Source organism: Colossoma macropomum, unplaced genomic scaffold, assembly GCF_904425465.1.
Source record: "Colossoma macropomum unplaced genomic scaffold, Colossoma_macropomum, whole genome shotgun sequence".
NCBI classification, from domain to species: Eukaryota; Metazoa; Chordata; class Actinopteri; order Characiformes; family Serrasalmidae; genus Colossoma; species Colossoma macropomum.
In genome coordinates, this window is record NW_023494800.1 from 10,739,476 (window position 1) to 10,759,170 (window position 19,695).

The following is a 19,695-nucleotide window of genomic DNA, read 5'->3' on the forward strand; positions in this document are numbered from 1 at the left end:
ACAACTAACCATTTGCTCATATATTCAAAATTTTCTAAATATATTTTATGTTCTAACTTCTATATCCACATTAAAGCTTGCTAAAATGAAAATCTGAAAAAAAAGAAAGAAAATACCAGTAATAACTAAGAATTAACCAGTAATAATAGCTGCAGCACTGTGGCTATGGGGCAGTAAATGACAGTGACAGTGATTTATGCTGCACTGTTTATGCAGTTGTTATACTACAGTGTAAACTACTAGTTTCTTGCAGCTGACACTTAGTAAGAAAGGATTATTAAACTTTAATCTAAATTCTGAAGCCCATTCATCACCTCCTATTCGCCCCAAACCAACCGAAATTTGTTATCGTGTCACTCTTAGTTTTGTTACTTCTACTGTATTGTCTGTTTTATATTCTACTGTATTGTAAAGCACTTTCAGCATGTTTTCGGTATGTTTTGCTTCTATTGTTTTGAACCTAAAATATAAGCTTCAATGACCAGGGCACTGTGGGGTCAGTGTATCTTACATTAAATGTACATTACAACAAAATCCCACCTCTTGTGCTGATATGTTGAACATTTTCTCTCCATCTTTCTTTTCAAGGTTGTAAATCAAACTCTGGCTGAATTTTGTGATATGGAGAGCAAGGAAAAAGTGTTCATCACATGCTTGATGATCATATCTAAGATCTCTAATATCATTAAAACAAGCAGCTCTCAAGTTACATCCCAGCAATATTTCAATAAATTCAAAATGCAGTTGCTGAAAAGAGTAGCCCCTAAATCATTGGTTAATAAAACTTCCCAATAACCCAAATAAAGTAAATTTTCTATAAGAATTACAGTTATAGAATAATGTATGATTAATATGCATTATGAAAATAATTCTGGAAACTACTGTTAACTACTAACTACTAAAGAAGAACAACTAATCCCAGGTACTGGTGAAGAACAAAGATGTGCTGTCTCCATCAGGGAGTGGTCTTACGGATGTTTCTCACTTTCAGAGTGAAGTTGCTGGGAAGTCCCAACCTGATGAGCTCATCTTGAAGCTGAAAACAAAAGCTCAGTTACATTAAACTTGCTTTACCTTATCAAACTCTAACATAGAGGCAGATGTTTCAACATGATAATCACAACAGCATAATATCTACAGTGGTTTTAATGAAAATTACAGTGTGTTGCAAGTATGTGTTTGTTAGAAAAAAAGGTTATTGTCAATGACTAGTTTTATAAGTCTTTTCACATGTTTTCTTAATAATCTACAGAATTAGGGACAGGGTCTTTACTGGGTCTTTGTTACATCAGGTTGGAACGAACAGCTTATCAGTTTAGATAAAGACAGTGAGGAAAGGAAAGCTGCTCACCTGCATTAAAACCAGTCCTTCAATCTGAGATCCAGAGCGATTCTTCTCATCTTTAACTTTCACTCTCAGTCCCATAACATGACCTGTTATGGTAGTGGTGAGTTATAATCACTGTAATATATACATGCTTGTGCATATATATGCACATATATGTAAACAAAGAAATGCAGTGTTGCTTGTGTGACTAAGAATTCATGAAAACATTTTGTTAATGACGTCTATTACTCAGAAACATATTTTCACCAGGTGTAACTAGAGGGGGTGTTAGAGTGGACATTCACACTGAGGCCTGTGGAGAAGGGCCCTATCAGGAGTACCGGGACATTGCCTGGCCAGTAGCCTGAGCTGTCACTAGTTGGCTAAATATGAACTAAACTAGAGCTCAGCACAGACACATCCATTACTCCATGTTAACCTGTGTTCTTCTAAGTGTATTAATCTAACATTCATAATAAATAATTTCACTGCCAAACAACAGTATTTTTACTGCATTTGTGTTTATTTGTATTTATTCCAATGTTATTTATCAAGGAAAATACATTTGATGCTAATGGGTGGGAGCCTTAATCCGTTTGAGACTTAACAATACTGAATAAACACACATATTACATTGTCATGTTTATTAATTGAGTAATTTTCATATGGGGGTCATTAATTGTTTTGCACATTGTACCATAAGATGCTAGTTTCACCAGTGATTTTACTGTTGATCATTCATTACATATTAAAATTAATAATTATGAGTTGAATGGTAAAGGAACAAAGACTGAGCTCAAGAACTGTGTAAAGAGCTGTCTACTGTAGACTTTAAGGAAGGCTAAGAGGAATGTACTTTTCTCACCTGGTGGAGGTGCAACTGGACAGGACCCACAGCACATGATCAGCAGTTAGCATTAGAAAAACAGTTTAAAGGTTAGCATTTAAAATAGTTTGTGGTATTGCAACACTGGTAATATAACCAATCAACTAATAAACACTAGGAACGGAAGACATTCATTTTAAAAACATTTTACAAAACTACACGACTCACCACTGTAGCAGAGGAATGGGAAACTGGCAAAGCAGTCTTCATCTGTCCAGTAGCCTGAATGATCCACAGCTGTACAGTGTTGATTTCCATATTGTCCAGATGAGTACAAACCATTATCAGGTTCTGATGGTGCAAATTGGACCGCTGGTCTCCAATAAGTGAAAGTGGAGTTGCTCTGATCTGACCACAGTCGGTTTCTATACAGACCAATCCAAACTGTATTGCCATTTGAAATCCTCAGTATTTGCTGCAGCTCAGTCTGGTTCCTCACACTGGCCAGGTCTGTGTAATTGTTTCTACAGTAACTCTGAGCTTCTGCCCAAGTCTTTCTTTCAGAAACCCACACATATGTGCTGTCATTACCTAAAAAACAGAGCAGTGAAATGTACATATCTTCATTTAAAATCACTAAATACCAAAATGGTCTGACAGATTTCAATGCCTGTTAAAGATGACAGCTGTTCAATACTGAATTCTTTCAACTTAACAATCATTCAAATCTCATGCTTGCGCTGCCGCCTCCACAGATCAATAAAAAGGGATGCCTCGAAGTGCAGTTTTATTATGCTATGATTCTTTTTTGTTGATCTGTAATCAAAGAAGCATGTACAAAACAGTGGGTTTAGTGGTTTTACCCAAATAAATGGAGCCCCATAGCTGAAACTACTCATATACACTGATCAGGCATAACATTATGACCACCTCCTTGTTTCTACACTCATTGTCCATTTTATCAGCTCCACTTACTATATAGGTGCACTTTGTAGTTCTACAATTACAGACTGTAGTCCTTCTGTTTCTCTGCATACTTTGTTAGCCCCCTTTTACCCTGTTCTTCAGTGGTCAGGACCCCCATGGACCCTCAAAAAGCAGGTACTATTTGGGTGGTGGATCATTCTCAGCACTGCAGCAACACTGATGTGGTGGTGGTGTGTTAGTGGGTGTTGTGCTGGTCAGAGTGGATCAGACACAGCAGTGCTGCTGGAGTTTTTAAACACTGTGTCCACTCACTGTCCACTCTATTAGACACTCCTACCTTGTCAGTCCACCTTGTAGATGTAAAGTCAGAGAAGATAGCTCATCTCGTCACAGGATGCTGTTGGCTGGATATTTTTGGTTGGTGGACTATACTCAGTCCAGCAGTGACATTGAGGTGTTTAAAAACTCCAGCAGCACTGCTGTGTCTGATCCACTCAGACCAGCGCAACACACACTAACACACCACCACCACCACCACCACCACCACCAGCACCACATCAGTGTTACTGCTCTGCTGAGAATGATCCACCACCCAAATAGTACCTGCTCTGTGAGTGGTCAAACTCACTGTGCTGCTCACAGAATCTTTAAATCTTTGGAAACATCCAGTTGTAAAGTGCTATATAAATAAAACAATCAAAATGTACTACTACTACTACTACTACTACTACTACTACTACTACTACTAATAATAATAATAAGTTGTTAATACCTAGACTGGGCTTTGAATCCCAGTCATCAGCATGCAAAGTTGCATCATTACTCACTACACAGTACTTAATATGAACTCTATTGAAGAGCTTTGTTACAACCCCATTTCCAAAAAAAGTTGGGCGCTGTCAGTATTTTTTTTTATATGTATATTTGTACAAAATAAGCACATTATGGAATATGATGGTTTCTACAGGAGATTTTCATATTAGGGTTTTTAAAAATATTACTGTATTATATCTTATAAATTATAATACGTTTTCTAGGTTGTAGAAAGGCAGTGATCTTCCACCATTGGGAAATTATCACACGCTTCTCTTAAGTAGACTGAGAGGAGATGATCTGATTGGCTGTTGCTGTAGCACACCAAACCATGCTTTTTTTACGTATTCACTCTAATTCCTCCCTGCGCTGCCCTGTGCTGGGTTACAGCCTGCACTGCTGCACAGGAAAATGTATATACCACACCCAAAAAAGCACAGCTTTATGCTTAATAGCATGGGGTCATCAATAGAAGTCCAGAAAGGCGTCCAGCACAAGATGGTGATTTTGCACAAGCATTTATCATTTACCAGCTTTAATGGGTGTATTTGGAACAGACTAATCAACAAAGTGAAAAATAATTTCACTGCCTTGCTAAAATAAATAAACATAAAATAAATATGGCCTTTATTTAATAACATTTATATTGAATAGAACTTTAGAAAAAAAAATCATTTGATGAAAAAATTGAAAGTTTGTAATCAATATAAAAACTATTATAACTAATGACTACTAAATTATTTTGACATTTGCAGTACTCACTGTTATAGCAAACAAATCCCAATATATTATCAGTACAGGAAGCATCAAACCATTCCCCTGCAGACATGTAAACACACAGTTCTTTCCCAATGAAGTTATCTGGTTGATGGTACCACCCTCTGAAATCTCTCTCTCCCTCCTTGTAGAAACTCTCATCATCCAGAGACCATCTCCAGCTGTCCAGATCATCATACAGTCCAATCCAGGCTAAACCAGAGTAGCTGCCATTTACTGTGTTAATGAGTCTGTTCATTTCCTCCATGTTATCAATAGTGGCCAGGTCAGTGTAATTCTCTCTGCAGTATCTCTGAGCTTCAGTCCAGCTCTTACTCTCATTAACAAAGTGATACTGACGGGATGGTACTGCTAGAGAAGCATTAAAAATATCAGAACTGATTTCTGCACATATAATATCGAAAAAGTTAAATTACACAGTTTACACTCAATATTTAAGTAATAAAGAAACATGAACAAAGGTGGATTGTGGAGAGTTTGGATTTGAAAAATGCACTACCCATTTTCAACCAGAAAACAGAAGTATACTCACCACTGTAGCAGAAGAAAGGAAAAGCTTGATGACAGTTTTCATCTGTCCATTGTCCAGAGTCACTGAATGACACAGCTGTACAGTATTCACTCAGTCCAGCATTATCAGGTTGTCCTGCTTTCCAGTAGCTGAAAGAAGAGTTGCTCTTATCTGACCAGGACCTGGTCCTGTACAGGCCGATCCATGCAGCGTAATAATAATAATAAGAATTTACCAATGATCTTAACATCTGGTTCTCAGTTTCATTCCTCACACTGGCCAGATCTGTGTAGTGTTCTCTGCAGTATCTCTGAGCTTCAGTCCAGTTCATATATTGATCAACAAAAATATACGTTGCACTGGCATTCGCTCTTCCTAAGAGAAACAAATGTGATATTAGAAATTTTAAAAGTAAATATGGGTTTTGAGAGCTGTTTTCAGATGTACAGTATTCACCAGCTGTACTCACCATCATAACAAATGAATGGGATCCTTTCAGAACAAGAGTTTTCCCACCATGTTGTGAGAAACTGTATATACAATGCACACATAAGGTTTCCTCCACTGTTACCAGGTTTCTGTATATACCAGCTTCTGAAGTTTGTCTTATTCTCCTTGTGTAAACTCTCATCATCCAGAGACCATTTCCAGCTGTCCAGATCATCATACAGTCCAATCCAGGCTAAACCAGAGTAGCTGCCATTTACTGTGTTAATGAGTCTGTTCATTTCCTCCATGTTATCAATGGTGGCCAGGTCAGTGTAATTCTCTCTGCAGTATCTCTGAGCTTCAGTCCAGCTTTTACTCTCATTAACAAAGTGATATTGAGGGACACATGAGAGCCCTGTGCACAACTCTTTATTTGAAAGGGAAAATAAGAAAAACAACATTACAAACTTAAAATCAGTCTAGATTGTATGCTTCATATAGAAATATCAAATAAAAGGGCTTAAGTATTTTTACACAAAAGACAGATGCATCTTTCTAATCATAAGAAGAAAACATAAGTCAAAAAAGACTCCTGATAAGTAAACAGTCTCCTTGTTTACAGAGCACTGCAGAACCGTACATCTAAATCTAAGAACTATTTAGTATCATTTAAAAAACAAGCAAAAATTCAGTGTTTTCACCAACAGAAGCAAAATATTAATCAGGTGTTAAGTTATTCATTCTTAAAAAAAACTGGATGTGTACTAATTTGAAAACAAAAGAATAGAGAAAAATAAACTCACTGCTGTAACAGATAAAGGGAAGTGTGGCTAAGCAGTTCTCATCTGTCCACAGGCCTGAATCACTGAATGTCACAGCAGTGCAGTGCTGGTTACCAAATTCTCCTAAAACACCTGCACCATTGTCTGGTTGGTCAGGTGACGAAGAGATGCCTGGTCTCCAGTTCTCATAAGTGGAAATGTGCTGGTCTGACCAGAGTCTGGTCCTGTAGAGACCAATCCAAACACCAGAGCCACCTGTAATGTTGACAATTCTCTGATTCTCAGTTAAGTTCCTCACACTGGCCAGGTCCGTGTAAAACTGTCTGCAGTAACGCTGAGCTTCTGCCCATGTGTTGCGCTGGTTTATCGAGATGTAGTTGTCAGCTCCATTTTTGCCTGAAATATATTAATAATTTGATCCATTATGTCTACAAATGAACAACCAACATATCCTAGATAATAAGTAAAATATTCATACCATTATAGCAAACAAATTTGCGGTATGTTTCACATGGGCCATCAGACCATGTTCCATCAGAGTTAATAAAAACACACAGCTCCGTCCCATAGTAATTATCTGGTTGATGGCGCCACCCTCTGAAATCTCTCTCTCCCTCCTTGTAGAAACTCTCATCATCCAGAGACCATCTCCAGCTGTCCAGATCATCATACAGTCCAATCCAGGCTAAACCAGAGTAGCTGCCATTTACTGTGTTAATGAGTCTGTTCATTTCCTCCATGTTATCAATGGTGGCCAGGTCAGTGTAATTCTCTCTGCAGTATCTCTGAGCTTCAGTCCAGCTCTTAGTCTCATTAACATAGTGATACTGACAATATGTTGACATTGCTAGAGAGACACAAAACAAATGGTAGAAATTATGTTCAGCTTTTTATCCTGAACTAGTCTTCTACAGTATACAGTTTACAGACCTTGTACAAAAGGACATTTTACTGACCAGGAAATATTGTTACTTTGGAAACACAAGTGAGAAATGAGCATGAGTGTTGAGTTTCCAAATAATTTTAGCTCATATTTCTGAATAGCAGTGAGGTTTGTTCATGAATTTTAAGGTGCATCAGCATCTGACTGTATATTGTGGTCACTGTACAGGAGTAGCCAAGCAACCTGAATATTTCATTCATTGCTATTCTGAGCAAATCATCATGTAAACATCTCCAGATAATGCCTCATCAAGGCCATCAAATCTGATTCTGATGAAAGAAAAAACAATCTGCTTTTTCACTTATCCCAAAATGTAGTCCGCCAACCAAATCATGTTCGGTGTTCAAATTTTGTATATTTAGTTCAGAACTGGAGCTGCGAGGCTAATGTTGTTAACAAGCACTGGAAGTTAATAATCACCTATTTTTTTCCACAAACACTGTTTGTGATCAAACTAAGCAAGTGATCAAGAATTTAAGAACCAGATTTCTTGCTCAAGTGAGCCTCAAGTGTATGCATTTGACCTAAATACACTAATAAAGAAAGGCATCAGTTGGAAGCTGGACCCACCAGCACTACAGTAAGTGAGCACAACAAAGAATAACATTCGCATAATGTTAATGTTCTTTGCCAATGTAAGGGTTCTTCCAAGAGCCTTTACATTATTGAGAGGTTCTTTTAACTTTAATAAGTTTCTTCATGCTCACACATCTCACAAAGTTCTTTCAAATAGCTTGTGTGCGAACTAATGAACCATTTTGGAAAAGTATTTTTCATGGTATCTGGCCTTGTATGTCAGTTTAGTGACTTAAGTCAGTATAGTTGAATTATGTTTCTGTATTATTCCATTATTCCCTTTAACCTGATTTATCACTATCGAATATTCCTTCTTAGTTTTCAGTTCCTTTACCCCCTTTTTTTGGAGTGGTGAAAAATAATATTTCAAAACTGAGAACAGGGAAATATTTGGTATGAAAAATTTTGGAACAGAGAATATCTATTTATGATCATTTAATGAGAGCCATAGACCATTTTTCAAATTTAACTTGTTTCGAGAATTATTCAAAGCAATTTGGCAAACTTGACACTCTTGTTTAATATTGTTTTGTGTAGCAGTACATTAATTGTTTTGTTCTGATAACATGACAAAAAATAAAATAGGAATAGAAACAAAAAATAGTAAAATCAATTAATAAGTAAATGAAATTTTAAAAGGTAATATCTTTTCTTCAACAGAAATCTACTCACCACTGTAACAGAGAAAAGGCAGAGTGTAAGCACAGTTTTCATCTGTCCACTTTCCAGAGTCCCTGAATGACACAGCTGTACAGTATTCACTCAGTCCAGCATTATCTGGTTGTCCTGCTTTCCAGTAGCTGAAAGAAGAGTTGCTCTTATCTGACCAGGACCTGGTTCTGTACAGGCCGATCCATGTAGCGTAACTATTAGATAATGATCTTAACTTCTGGTTCTCAGTTTCATTCCTCACACTGGTCAGATCTGTGTAATGTTCTCTGCAGTATCTCTGAGCTTCAGTCCAGCTCATGTATTGATTAACAAAAACATATCTTGCAGTGGCATTCACTCTTCCTAAAAGAAACAAATTGAATTCATGGCATTTTAAAGGGATACTTACTAAAATTTAGAGCTATTGTTTTAAGATATGACAGTTGTGCTCACCGTCATAGCAAATGAATGGGCGTATGGAAGAACAAGAGTAAGCTGACCATGATGCGTCATAACTTGAAAAATACACACAGTAAAAGTTTCCACCCCGGTTCTGAGGTTTCTCTATATACCAGTTCCTGAAGTTTCTCTCATTCTCCTTGTAGAAGTGATCATCCAGAGACCATCTCCAGCTGTTCAGATCATCATACAGTCCAATCAAGGTTAAGCTGCTGTTCCTGATGTCCACTAAGTTTTTAATCTCCCGTGTTTCTTCACTGTTATCAATGCTGGCTAAATCAACATAATGTTTTCTGCAGTAACTCTGAGCTTCAGCCCAGGTTTTACTTTCATTCACAAAGTGATACTGATGAGGAAGACAAACACTGAGAGTGCAGAGCCCTGTTTAAGACAATTTAACTTTATATAAACACAGCTTTAAATACATTGTTTAAACAAGGAAATAATGTATGTTTAAATTTAGTCTCACATGCATGTCATGTATAAAGTTAAAATATGATACACTAACAAGATGACTGACCTAAGATCAGCACGAGCTGAAACATGGCTCTGAAAGAAATACAGAAAAAAAAATGTTGTTAAGCATAAACACTGCAAGAATACATGAATTATATGAGTGCATAAATTATGAAATGTAGTATATCATATTTTTAAAATAATCTGTTACAAATATGTATGGGGATTCCCTCTCCACACCTCTGGAAGTCTCAATCTCCAACACTTTTAGAATATATATATTTTTTTTAATAGGCTGTGTTTGAAATAGCATACTGGATCAGTATGTACTTTATCCCCCATTCTGCTCTTTATCAGTAGTATGCAGTTTAGTATCCATCATACAGAAAAATCTGTGTGCAGTACTACAGTGCAGAGGCGCGACTAGACTGTCAGCTTCAGAGACTGAGCCAGTCAGACCATCTCAAGACCTGTCCCATTTTCCTCAGCCCTTCAATCACTACTTAACAAACACTGCTAGCTACTTTTCAGGTCTTTATCAACGTATGTGGACTTGGCCAAGTCGTGTTCCTGCTAAGGTTTAAAATATACAATGACAGAGTGGAGGGTGTTGTTTTCTGTTGTTCTCCAAAGAAAAAAATACATTTTGGATTGATACATTTGTGTGGTTTCTTGAGACTTGTGTTTTCCTATATTTGCAAAAAGGTATGTTATTTATTTTCATTACATTTGGAGTTGGTAATGCAATGAACTGCAAATGTAATTTGGCGTTCAGTACATTTGTATTTGGTAAAGGACTGAATAATGAACAGTCACACTGCTTATTATTCATTCCAATTCAGGTAGTTGGACTGAATAATGAGCAGTGTGACTCCACACTGGAGTCTAAAAAGCCAATACAGAGCAAATTGTTTGGTAGAGACCAACTTTATTAAGTTACTGTCTTAACCATGTTATCCAAGCAGTAACCCACCTCAAGACCAGCAGAGAAACTGAAACTGAGTGCAGCAGCAGGACAAATTAGTTCCTTTCATTTCATTTTTGAACCCATTAAAGACTGAATCCAGGGCTGTTCAATTGTCTGGAGCAAACCAAGCAGTTATGTCACTGATTATGTCCTCCCAATACAGCGGTGGTGCATTTTGGGATGCAGTATGTCATGAACATAGGTCTGTTTACTGGAATACTTGGCCAAAGCAGTACGTCATCAGTACGGGTATCTTTGGCATATTGGAGAAATTCATATTGGTCACATGCTGCTTACTACTGACTATGTTTGGACACAATCAGTATGCGAGCTGTATGTAGTAAACTATTTCAAACACAGCCATAGTCTTACTGGTTTGTCTCTTTTTTTGTCTTGTACATCTGTTCTAACTACAATTTATAGTCTTTTTAACCTTTCTGAGTGATTAGTCTTTCTTTCTGTGATGATTTGTCTCAATATTCAACCTGGACTGGTGTTTCCAACTGTATTTTTGGATTATGACTAGGATTTCTTTATATGGACTTGAATTTAACTGTTTGTTTAACATAGCAACTTCAGTTTTGCTATTAAACCTGCACTCAGATCCCATTTGAGTCTGTCTTTCACACAATGGGCTTCAATCACCGACCATTCTTAAAACTTGATATTGGTGCATGAGGCCCGGTCTCAGTAGAGTGCTCGTACACTAAAACGAACAGTTTGTCAGTTCAACTTTTGAAAAATTCTAAACTTAAAAAAAAAAGTTTTAAGGTGAATTCTATCAATTTTTCAAAATTGTGTTACATGATGCAATTATTGAGATGTAAACTAAAAGATTTGAAGTGTTTGTGTGAAATGGTTCATTATAGAGGAACTTACCAGCTATGATTTCTTTACAATGGGGACAATAGGAACAAGGAGTAGCAATGTCTACAACACAAATATAGCCATTTTATTTACTGTCTAGATCCACCAGAGAACCTACATGTGCCTTCTTAGTTTTTGTCTGTAATGTTGATCATCATAAAATAGTGGGTAATCTGAAAATCTAAGCTTTCTTTGTGGACTACTTTGCCCTACAACACCTTTCATGCAGATTTCTGCCATGAATAAAAAAAGTACATTTTAGGCTAAACTCTTGTCTGAAAACTATGATAAAACAATGTCTCAGTATGTTCTACCATTTCATGTAATTAGTTTCTCTGAGTGACTTTAAGAGCCATTAAACTCTGGTACCTGTCACCACCACTGTGAACAATTCGGACTCTGTGCGTTTCTCCAGAAAGGTACACATTAAACCACACTGAATAACTTTGACATCCTGACTATAGAATTACACAGAAATTTTGAAAAACAATGTAATTATCCATTAAAGATAAAGCCAAACAAGCAGGTTAGATCTACAAAACTATTATGTTACTTCAAAGCACTTTATACGACCTCCTGAACTGTATCAGTTGTACAGTGTAGTTTGATAAGCTTCTATTGAAAACATTTACCTCAGATTTCAGATCTGGTCTCTTCTCCTCTTCTCTGCTTTCTGACTGTTTGATGCTGTAAACATGTATAAGAATGCTCGACTGTGGGAGGAGATTACTAGAATGTAGTATGATTACTTTTGGTAATCAGGAAGAATCCAGAAACTTATCTTCTAAAAGCACATAAAGATATGGTATGAGATAAGAATAGAAGAACTGGAAATCTCTGCGAGTAAAAAAGAAATATCACAACTATAGAAAGGAACTGAGACACTGACATGAAATATGAGGAAGAAGGTCATGCATGACATGCGTTTGCGAGACATGTTGACATTTTTTTTTTTCCTCCTTTCAAGCAGCCCTGATTTTTTGAGTTATTTGGTATAATAAATCCAATAATCCAATTATAAATACATACAATATTTTACTCTGAATACATTCCAGCAAAAGAAACTGGATTACTAAAATATATTCAATATTTAAATCTCTGCATTATTTAAATATTATCACAATAAATATCTACTGCAAAAATGCTCATTTGATTTTTTTAGATGGACAGAATTGCACAGTCATATTCCAAACTCTAAAGCTGAAAGTCAACATGTGAAATGCAGAACAGCAGACATGTAGTCGCATCATATCACATTACTTTAAAACTTTGATATGTAGAAATGTCGTTGAAAGTGCTTCACAAAAAACAAAGTAATAAAACGAAAGAACTAAAATATAAAAGCTTTTACAAAAAGAATATCATGAAAAATGAATGATATTTTATACACACACACACACACACACACACACACACACACACACACACACACACACACACACGCAGCTCAAAACAATAAATAACCATGGACACGACAACACACTGAAAACAATGTAACCACTGAAATAAAACAACTGCACACAAAAGGCTGCTTAACCAGTTTGCTCACATTTTTCTTGTGAAACTTTCAGCAAGATAGCATTTCACCTTAAGATCCAGTTATGAAAATATTTCTATACAAACATTAATTTAAGTTTTATTAAAACTGAGTCATTAAGGTTAATCTGAGAATCACCTTTAATGACTCTGGGTCTTGATTCAGTTTCAAAGCAAGCACAGAGTAAAAACTGCAGAAACTTTAAAATCCACACAAGAACAAAACTTTGAGGCAGATACTCTGCTTTCATTTTATAGAATAGACTATAGTGCATGAGCCTTTTGGTATATTTGGGTGCAAGACATAAAGCCTGAACGAAGTGAAAGTTACAGAAAATTAGCTAAAATTGTCACTTCTGAAACAATTATTGCTAAAACATTTAGCAAAATTTGTTACTATTGTTTTGTTAGAGACAAAATAGAATGTTCAATCATTTGTTTTCATAAAATAATAAGATATTAGAATGATAAGAATGATTCATATACATATTTATTTACTTAATTTGGTAACACTTTTTACTGCATGGCTTGACATGAACGCTTGTTGGCTTGTCCGCTCATCTGTGACAAGAGAAAATTTGTATTGGATAAGGTGATGATAAATTTACTTCAACCTAACATCTAAAGTGTATGCTGAAATTAAGATTTTCAGGCAGAGTAGCCTTCCAAGGCATGAGCGTAGAGGTAAATAAAAGTGAATACCTTTACATCTTCATCAGACCTGAGTGCTTGTTTAGTGGCAGCATCTAAGCAAATCATTTAGAGTGGTTCTAGATATGTCCTGATTAAGTCTGGGGTACAGTCTCCAAAGTCCCACGTAATTATTTTGAGTACAGGTGATGATAGGTATCAAGACAGTCTGACTAAATTACACTACAATGACTAACAGGTTCTAATTATTAAATTAATAAACTGACATCTCAAACATTTAGAGTAACAAGGTGGTAAGAACAAACATACTCACATTACATTTCACTGTAGTGTACATGTTTAAACAAGAATATAAATCAGAAACACCAAGTAGCCAGTAAGTTATATGGTATAAAATACGAAGATTCAGATTTAGTTTCATTTTTAGGGAAATAAATAATACATACTACACTCAAAAAGATGGTTCTTCAATGGTTCCTAAGCGAAGAAAATGGTTCTTTATAGAACCCTGAACACTCAAAGAAACCTTTGCATGCTTGAAGGGTGCTTCAGATGGATGGAGAATGTGTTGTAGATGGTTCTATATAGCACCAAAAAGGTTCTTCTATTGTTACAAGCTTGACATTGTAACATTGGTGCTATATAGAACCTTTTTTAAAAGGGTGCTATATAGCATTGTACTATGAGGCAAACCTTTTTCTGCTTTACTCTTTAAATTCCTAGTGGAGCCACATCTAAGAAAAAAAAAAGTATGCTCTAGGCATTCGGTTACAATATCTAATTTGGAAGTTCAGCTGGACAGCTAATAGAAGTAGATCTGGGAGGTTTGGAATGAAGCTACAAGCTGTGGAGGATGTTAAAGTAGACTTGACACGATAGCATGGCTAATGAATACAGACATAGTAGTAACTATCTGGCTTTTTGATAATTTCCTCCCACCTTCAAGATGCATCATCTGAAGGGGTTTTCCTAGTGTTCAAACATGAAAAAAATTCACTCTTAGGACATTTGTGGCACCACTGTAGGGGGCTACAACTTCACCACTTCAGGGCTGTATGTACACTGTAAAAAATATGAGTTTTATTTGACAGATAATACCTCTACATACTCTCTAGCTACTTTAAATTAAATGTGTTTATAACAAATGTAACATCATGACAATATTCGGTATTAATTGTAATTGTAACATGTTTACAGTATTGAACATTAGCCAAAAGGTTTTTACAGCAATGTTAAGCACTTTAATAAGTGACTGCATTTACAGGGACTTAATAATCTGACAGTTTCAGAAAACCAGATTGTCAGTGATCTGTTTACTGTGTTTATATGCACTCGAGTAACTAGAAAATGACAAAACTCCACATCTACATGCGTAATCAAATTTCTGCTTTGCAACCAGCCAATAAACTCACAGGAGACGTGATGTAAAAAATAAGGTAAAACTCAAACTTCATGCCGCAGCTTTTAAAAAAAAAAAAACATTGAGCAGCTTAACCTGAAAATATGAGCATCTAGAAAATGAATAATATTAAAATCCTTCATTTCATCAAGCATGCTGCTTGCTTATTTCCAGTACCACAGTCTGTTTTTGGATGTGCACAGACTGAAAGAAAGCAGAGTAAGAGTTTGCATGCACTGAGAAATCCAATTACTGAGCTAAAAATCCAGCTCTCCTCATCAGGTTTTTTTTAAATCAGATTTCTAGACCTTACTCTGATCTAAGAAATTGGAGGATGATGTTTACATGACCATTCGAATAAGCAGATGTTTATAGAAATCTGATTGTGATCAGATTCGTAAGTGAAATGTAAAAGCAGCCAAGTCAGCATGTGCTACAGTTGCCCAAAAATGTTAATGTTTGTTTTGCCCATAAACTAGACATGAGAGCAGTTCAAGTGTATGAAAGCCAGCTAGCTAAGTTAGCTACTGTTAAATAACAGTGGATAGTTAGCCTCACTGATAAATATTGAACATTTCCTGTTAAAGGAGCAGAATGCTTTAAAAAACATGGTGGATATGTTGGGCCAAATGCTGAAATGAAACACTATCACGTCGCTGAGACTCTTTTTTTACTTCTTATTTTGCACACAAACAGAAAGTGGCCTTCGGCTCATGCCTGCGACCATATCACAGCCGTGATGTCATTTTGCAATAACACACTCCCTCTTGTGTTCTCGTGCTCAAATACAAAAGTGTACTATTAAATATCATTTTTTTTTATTTGCCTTCGTTAACTTTTCCTTGAAACTTCTTACTGTTCCCCTGCCTTTTGTGTTAATCTTGTTTTCATTTTGTATGTCTCTATTGGGTGATATGTGGGGGCTGTGGAGAGTAGTCCCTTTGTCATGTAACAACCTCCAATGGTTAGCCAGTTTTACAACTGGTTACCTATAGCTCCCCAATCTAGCAATGCCGTTGTTGTGGAGATCTCAGACATCCTGGCTCCTAGATGGGGAAGACTGTAGGTTCCTTGGGTGGGCCACAACACCTCTATTTTAATTACAAAGGTAGAGGCAGTCACCCATTGAGTAGGAGGTTTTGGGTTGTTTAGACAAAGGGACAACAGGAAGGTGTGGTTTTACTTGCTGGGTAAGAGACCTGTGCACAATCAAGAATACTTCTCGACCTGTCAAGTCTCCGCTCCTATCTTCAAGAAATCAACATTTTGCCAGCAAAAGCCAACAGATTTTTTGGTGGCCCTGTACAGGGGACCTCAGCTCTGTGAAGATTTCCAGCTCTTCAGACGTCCGATGCTGTAAACATCTGCTGCAGTCAGATGGAAAACAAGAATCCGGTGACGATCTGCTCGTGGCTGATCCGGTGCTGTAAAGACGCTGAACCTTCACCTTATACAATATGGGTGAGTGAAAGAAAACTCAAAACACAGTACATACAGCCAGAGTAGGAGTGTTGTCTGTCTTATATGTGGTTTCCTCCATATGACATATATGGAGAGGTTTGCAGGACTTCCTGTTTGTCGGCCACGTATCCAATAGAAGGGTGTTTTTTTTTTACCAAGGGGCAGTCTTAGAGATTCTGTTCTGGTTGTGGATTTTCTCTTCCTTTATCTAGAAAAGGTGCAGAAAAATACAGAAATATTTTCTAGTCTTCACACAAGCAACGGTGTTTGCTTTGAATTAGGTGTGTCCTAGTTCCTTAGTTCCTGATTTAGAGATCCAGGTGGTGTACTGTCTCAGGGAAGAGTTCTGATCTACTTCATTGTTTTGTGTTATTGCTTGAAATTGTGCAAGTTTGAAATATTAGCACTTACAGTGCAGAAAGGAAGCTGAATGAGGTGTGGCTTGTTCCACTCCAGATACTACAGAATGAGCATCTCCACAATATGCAGACAGAAGATGCTAGACAGGTTTTGTCAACAAAGGAAGGCTAAGCTGTGTAAAAAGTTTGACATTCCTGAAAGCTCAGAGTGGAATCAAGAGCAGTGTTTCACAGTTCTAGCTAAATGTGTAAAAAAAGAGGGTGTGTTCAGGTTTTCAGGCTGTGGCATGCTGTGCTCGTGGGAGAAGAACATTCTGAAATTGACCAATTATAAGAAGAAATGTTCTAATCATAGACATGCTGCTGTTAAATGTACAGAAAACCTGTGAAAGTACTCACTTGTTCTTTTTGAGGCAAAAATTAAGATTCTAGAAAAAGAGAGAGATAAGTGAGCAAAAACACCAGTTAAAGATAAGACAGGGCAATCCACAGTGTCTTCCAGTGACAGTGAGGGACAACACATTTGACCTCTCTGTACTGGAGGCTGCTTCTGTGGTAATAAAACATATAAAGTCAAAAGATAGCCAGGAAAAAGTAACAGTTAAACACAAGCTGCTTTCTCCTGAGCAACCGATCGCATTGCCAAAGAGTTCAGCCATCTGAAAGTGATAAGGCAGTCAAAGAATGTAATGCAGGGCTGTTAAGGGTTTTGAATACCATCATGGGTTCTTTGTTGGCAAAAGGTAATAGATTGTCATCAGAAGAAGGGTGAACCTGTGAAATCAGTACACACAGCGCTTTGCACAAACATTTATGTTACACGGTGACCATGATGAGTGTAGTTCTGTTGAGGAGGTGGTTACTTCTAAGATTCCTGTTGCACAGTGGGCTGATGGGCTGACCTCAGATATGAGGAAGGTTTTGCCTTTGTTGAAGGCAACCTGGCGGACCACTACTGTAGGGGAGTTGTCTGAGAGTCTAGTAGCATATGAAAAGGGATTCAAGTGTGAAATTGCGTATCTCTTCTGTTTTGCAAAATGTCTCCCAGCAATCCAGGAAGACTCCAAGTAGAAATGATAATACATGTCACTATTGTGGGAAAAGGGGACACTGGGAAAAACACTGCAAACAGAAGTGTTATGATTCCCAGCATAAAGAGAAGTCAAGTGAGTGTCAGGACAGTTCAGGGGGTGTACCTTTATCACCTGAAGTGGCAGGACAGTTGCTTAAGTTTATTCAGCAAGCTACTCAGAAGTCTGCTGGTCACATGGTAACTGAATATCTCCACTGTGAGATCTTTTTTACAGCCAGATACACATGACCAGGACAACAGATTGTATGTGAAAACCACTGTGAATGATAGAGAATGCGATTTTTTGGTTGATATTGGAGCACAGGCCTCATTAATGCCTACATCTATAGCTAAAGCTTTTGGTTTTTACTTTAATTACTCTCTCCCTACTTTGCGCCCCCTCTTCTGCCCCCCACACACAAAGTTCAGACCAAAACACAGGTTCTTGACCCCCACTCCCCAATACTAAACTCTGACATTCCCAGGGACTGTTACGCACCCATCACTTTCTGTTATGCACTCATCACTTTAACTGCTCCATAAGCCTATTCCAATTTGCACTACTGTTTATATTTGCACTATTTATACCCACAGACCTAAAGCTGTATGTGCCTTATGTCACTTTCTCTTATGTCACTTACTCTCACAGGAGAGTAGTCCCTTCATCATGTAATGACCTCCAATAGTTAACTAATGATTTTCCTTGCCCATTTTCTGGATCGTGAAAAGTACTGGAGGATGTAAAAATACCAATGATTTTTTCAGCTGACATCTGTTTGTTGCAGTCTTTTCCTATCCTGTGGAGCAGTGCTGATAGGTGTTTCAAAAAGCCATGTCCACAGTCCTGAGCGTATTCAGCTCTGAATTGTTCTCACTGTACCAGAACACCAGCTGTTATGACCGTAGTGTCACCTGCAAACAGTGGGAGTTTAACAGATGGGTCTTGAGAGATGCAGTCATTGGTGTAGAGAGAGAAGAGCAGTGGGGAGAGTGTACATCCTTGAGAAGCACCAGTGCTGACTGTCTGTATATTTACCTCAGATGCAACTTTTGTTTCCTCTCTGTCAGGAAACTGGTGATCCACTTACAGATGGTCAGGGATACAGTGAGCTATGAGAGTTGAGGAGAGATGATAGTGTTGAACTCTGAAGTCCACAACAGTATCCTTGCATATGTCAGGGCATTGCAGGATGCAGTGCAGTCCCCAATTGACTGCATCATTCACTGACCTGTTTGCTCAGTAGGCAAACTGCAGGGGGTCCAGCAGGTGTCCTGTGACATTCTTCAGGTGAGCCAACACCAGTTGTTTAAAAGGACCACATGACCACAGACGTTGGCCTGTAGTCACTCAGTCCTGTGATGGAGTGTTTCAGCCTTTCTCCTGGTGATGATTCTCCAAGGATCTGTTAAAGATCTATGTGAAGACTGGAGCCAGTTGGTCAGCCCAGGCTTTAAGACAGGAGGGGGAAACACTGTCTGGACCTGGTGCTTTTATGATCTTCTGTCTCTGGAAGAGCCAGCTCACATCCACTGTACTGTAAAATTATGGAATATTCAGTGTATAAAGTGAAAGAATTGTCCTGTATATATGTACTGTAATTTAAATGAAATGACAGTTGTCTGTTAATTATACAGGAAATGTGCCTGTAATTTTCTACTGTGTAATTTTTAGAACATTTAGCACTGGTGAATATAGCACTAGTAAAGTTGCAAGTGTTGTAGCACAAACTAAAATGTTTTAGTGCTAGTGTCATGAAAACTGAATAATTTTGTAGCTGGACAAGGCTACTGAAACCACCTAATTTCCCACTTACCGTAAAACAGATATTTTGATTCATCTCAGGTTAGGGTTTACCCGCAGCCTGGGGATCAAATTTGACCGAACTGTGGTATTTACATGCACATA

General features: G+C 37.4%; 1 protein-coding gene across 1 annotated transcript; it reads right to left on the reverse strand.

Annotated features, from left to right (window-relative positions):
- Nucleotides 1–911: 911 nt before the first annotated feature.
- LOC118820485 (macrophage mannose receptor 1-like) lies at nucleotides 912–9,566 on the reverse strand. The gene is made up of 11 exons (XM_036588844.1): nucleotides 9,542–9,566; nucleotides 9,016–9,402; nucleotides 8,584–8,925; nucleotides 6,871–7,239; nucleotides 6,414–6,788; nucleotides 5,651–6,025; nucleotides 5,206–5,550; nucleotides 4,656–5,018; nucleotides 2,382–2,744; nucleotides 1,352–1,434; nucleotides 912–1,036 (listed from the first exon to the last, which is right to left on the reverse strand). Exons 1-11 carry the CDS (start codon nucleotides 9,564–9,566, stop codon nucleotides 956–958), a joined length of 3,108 nt encoding a protein of 1,035 aa, XP_036444737.1. The 3' UTR covers nucleotides 912–955.
- Between the last annotated feature and the right edge of the window lie 10,129 nt (nucleotides 9,567–19,695).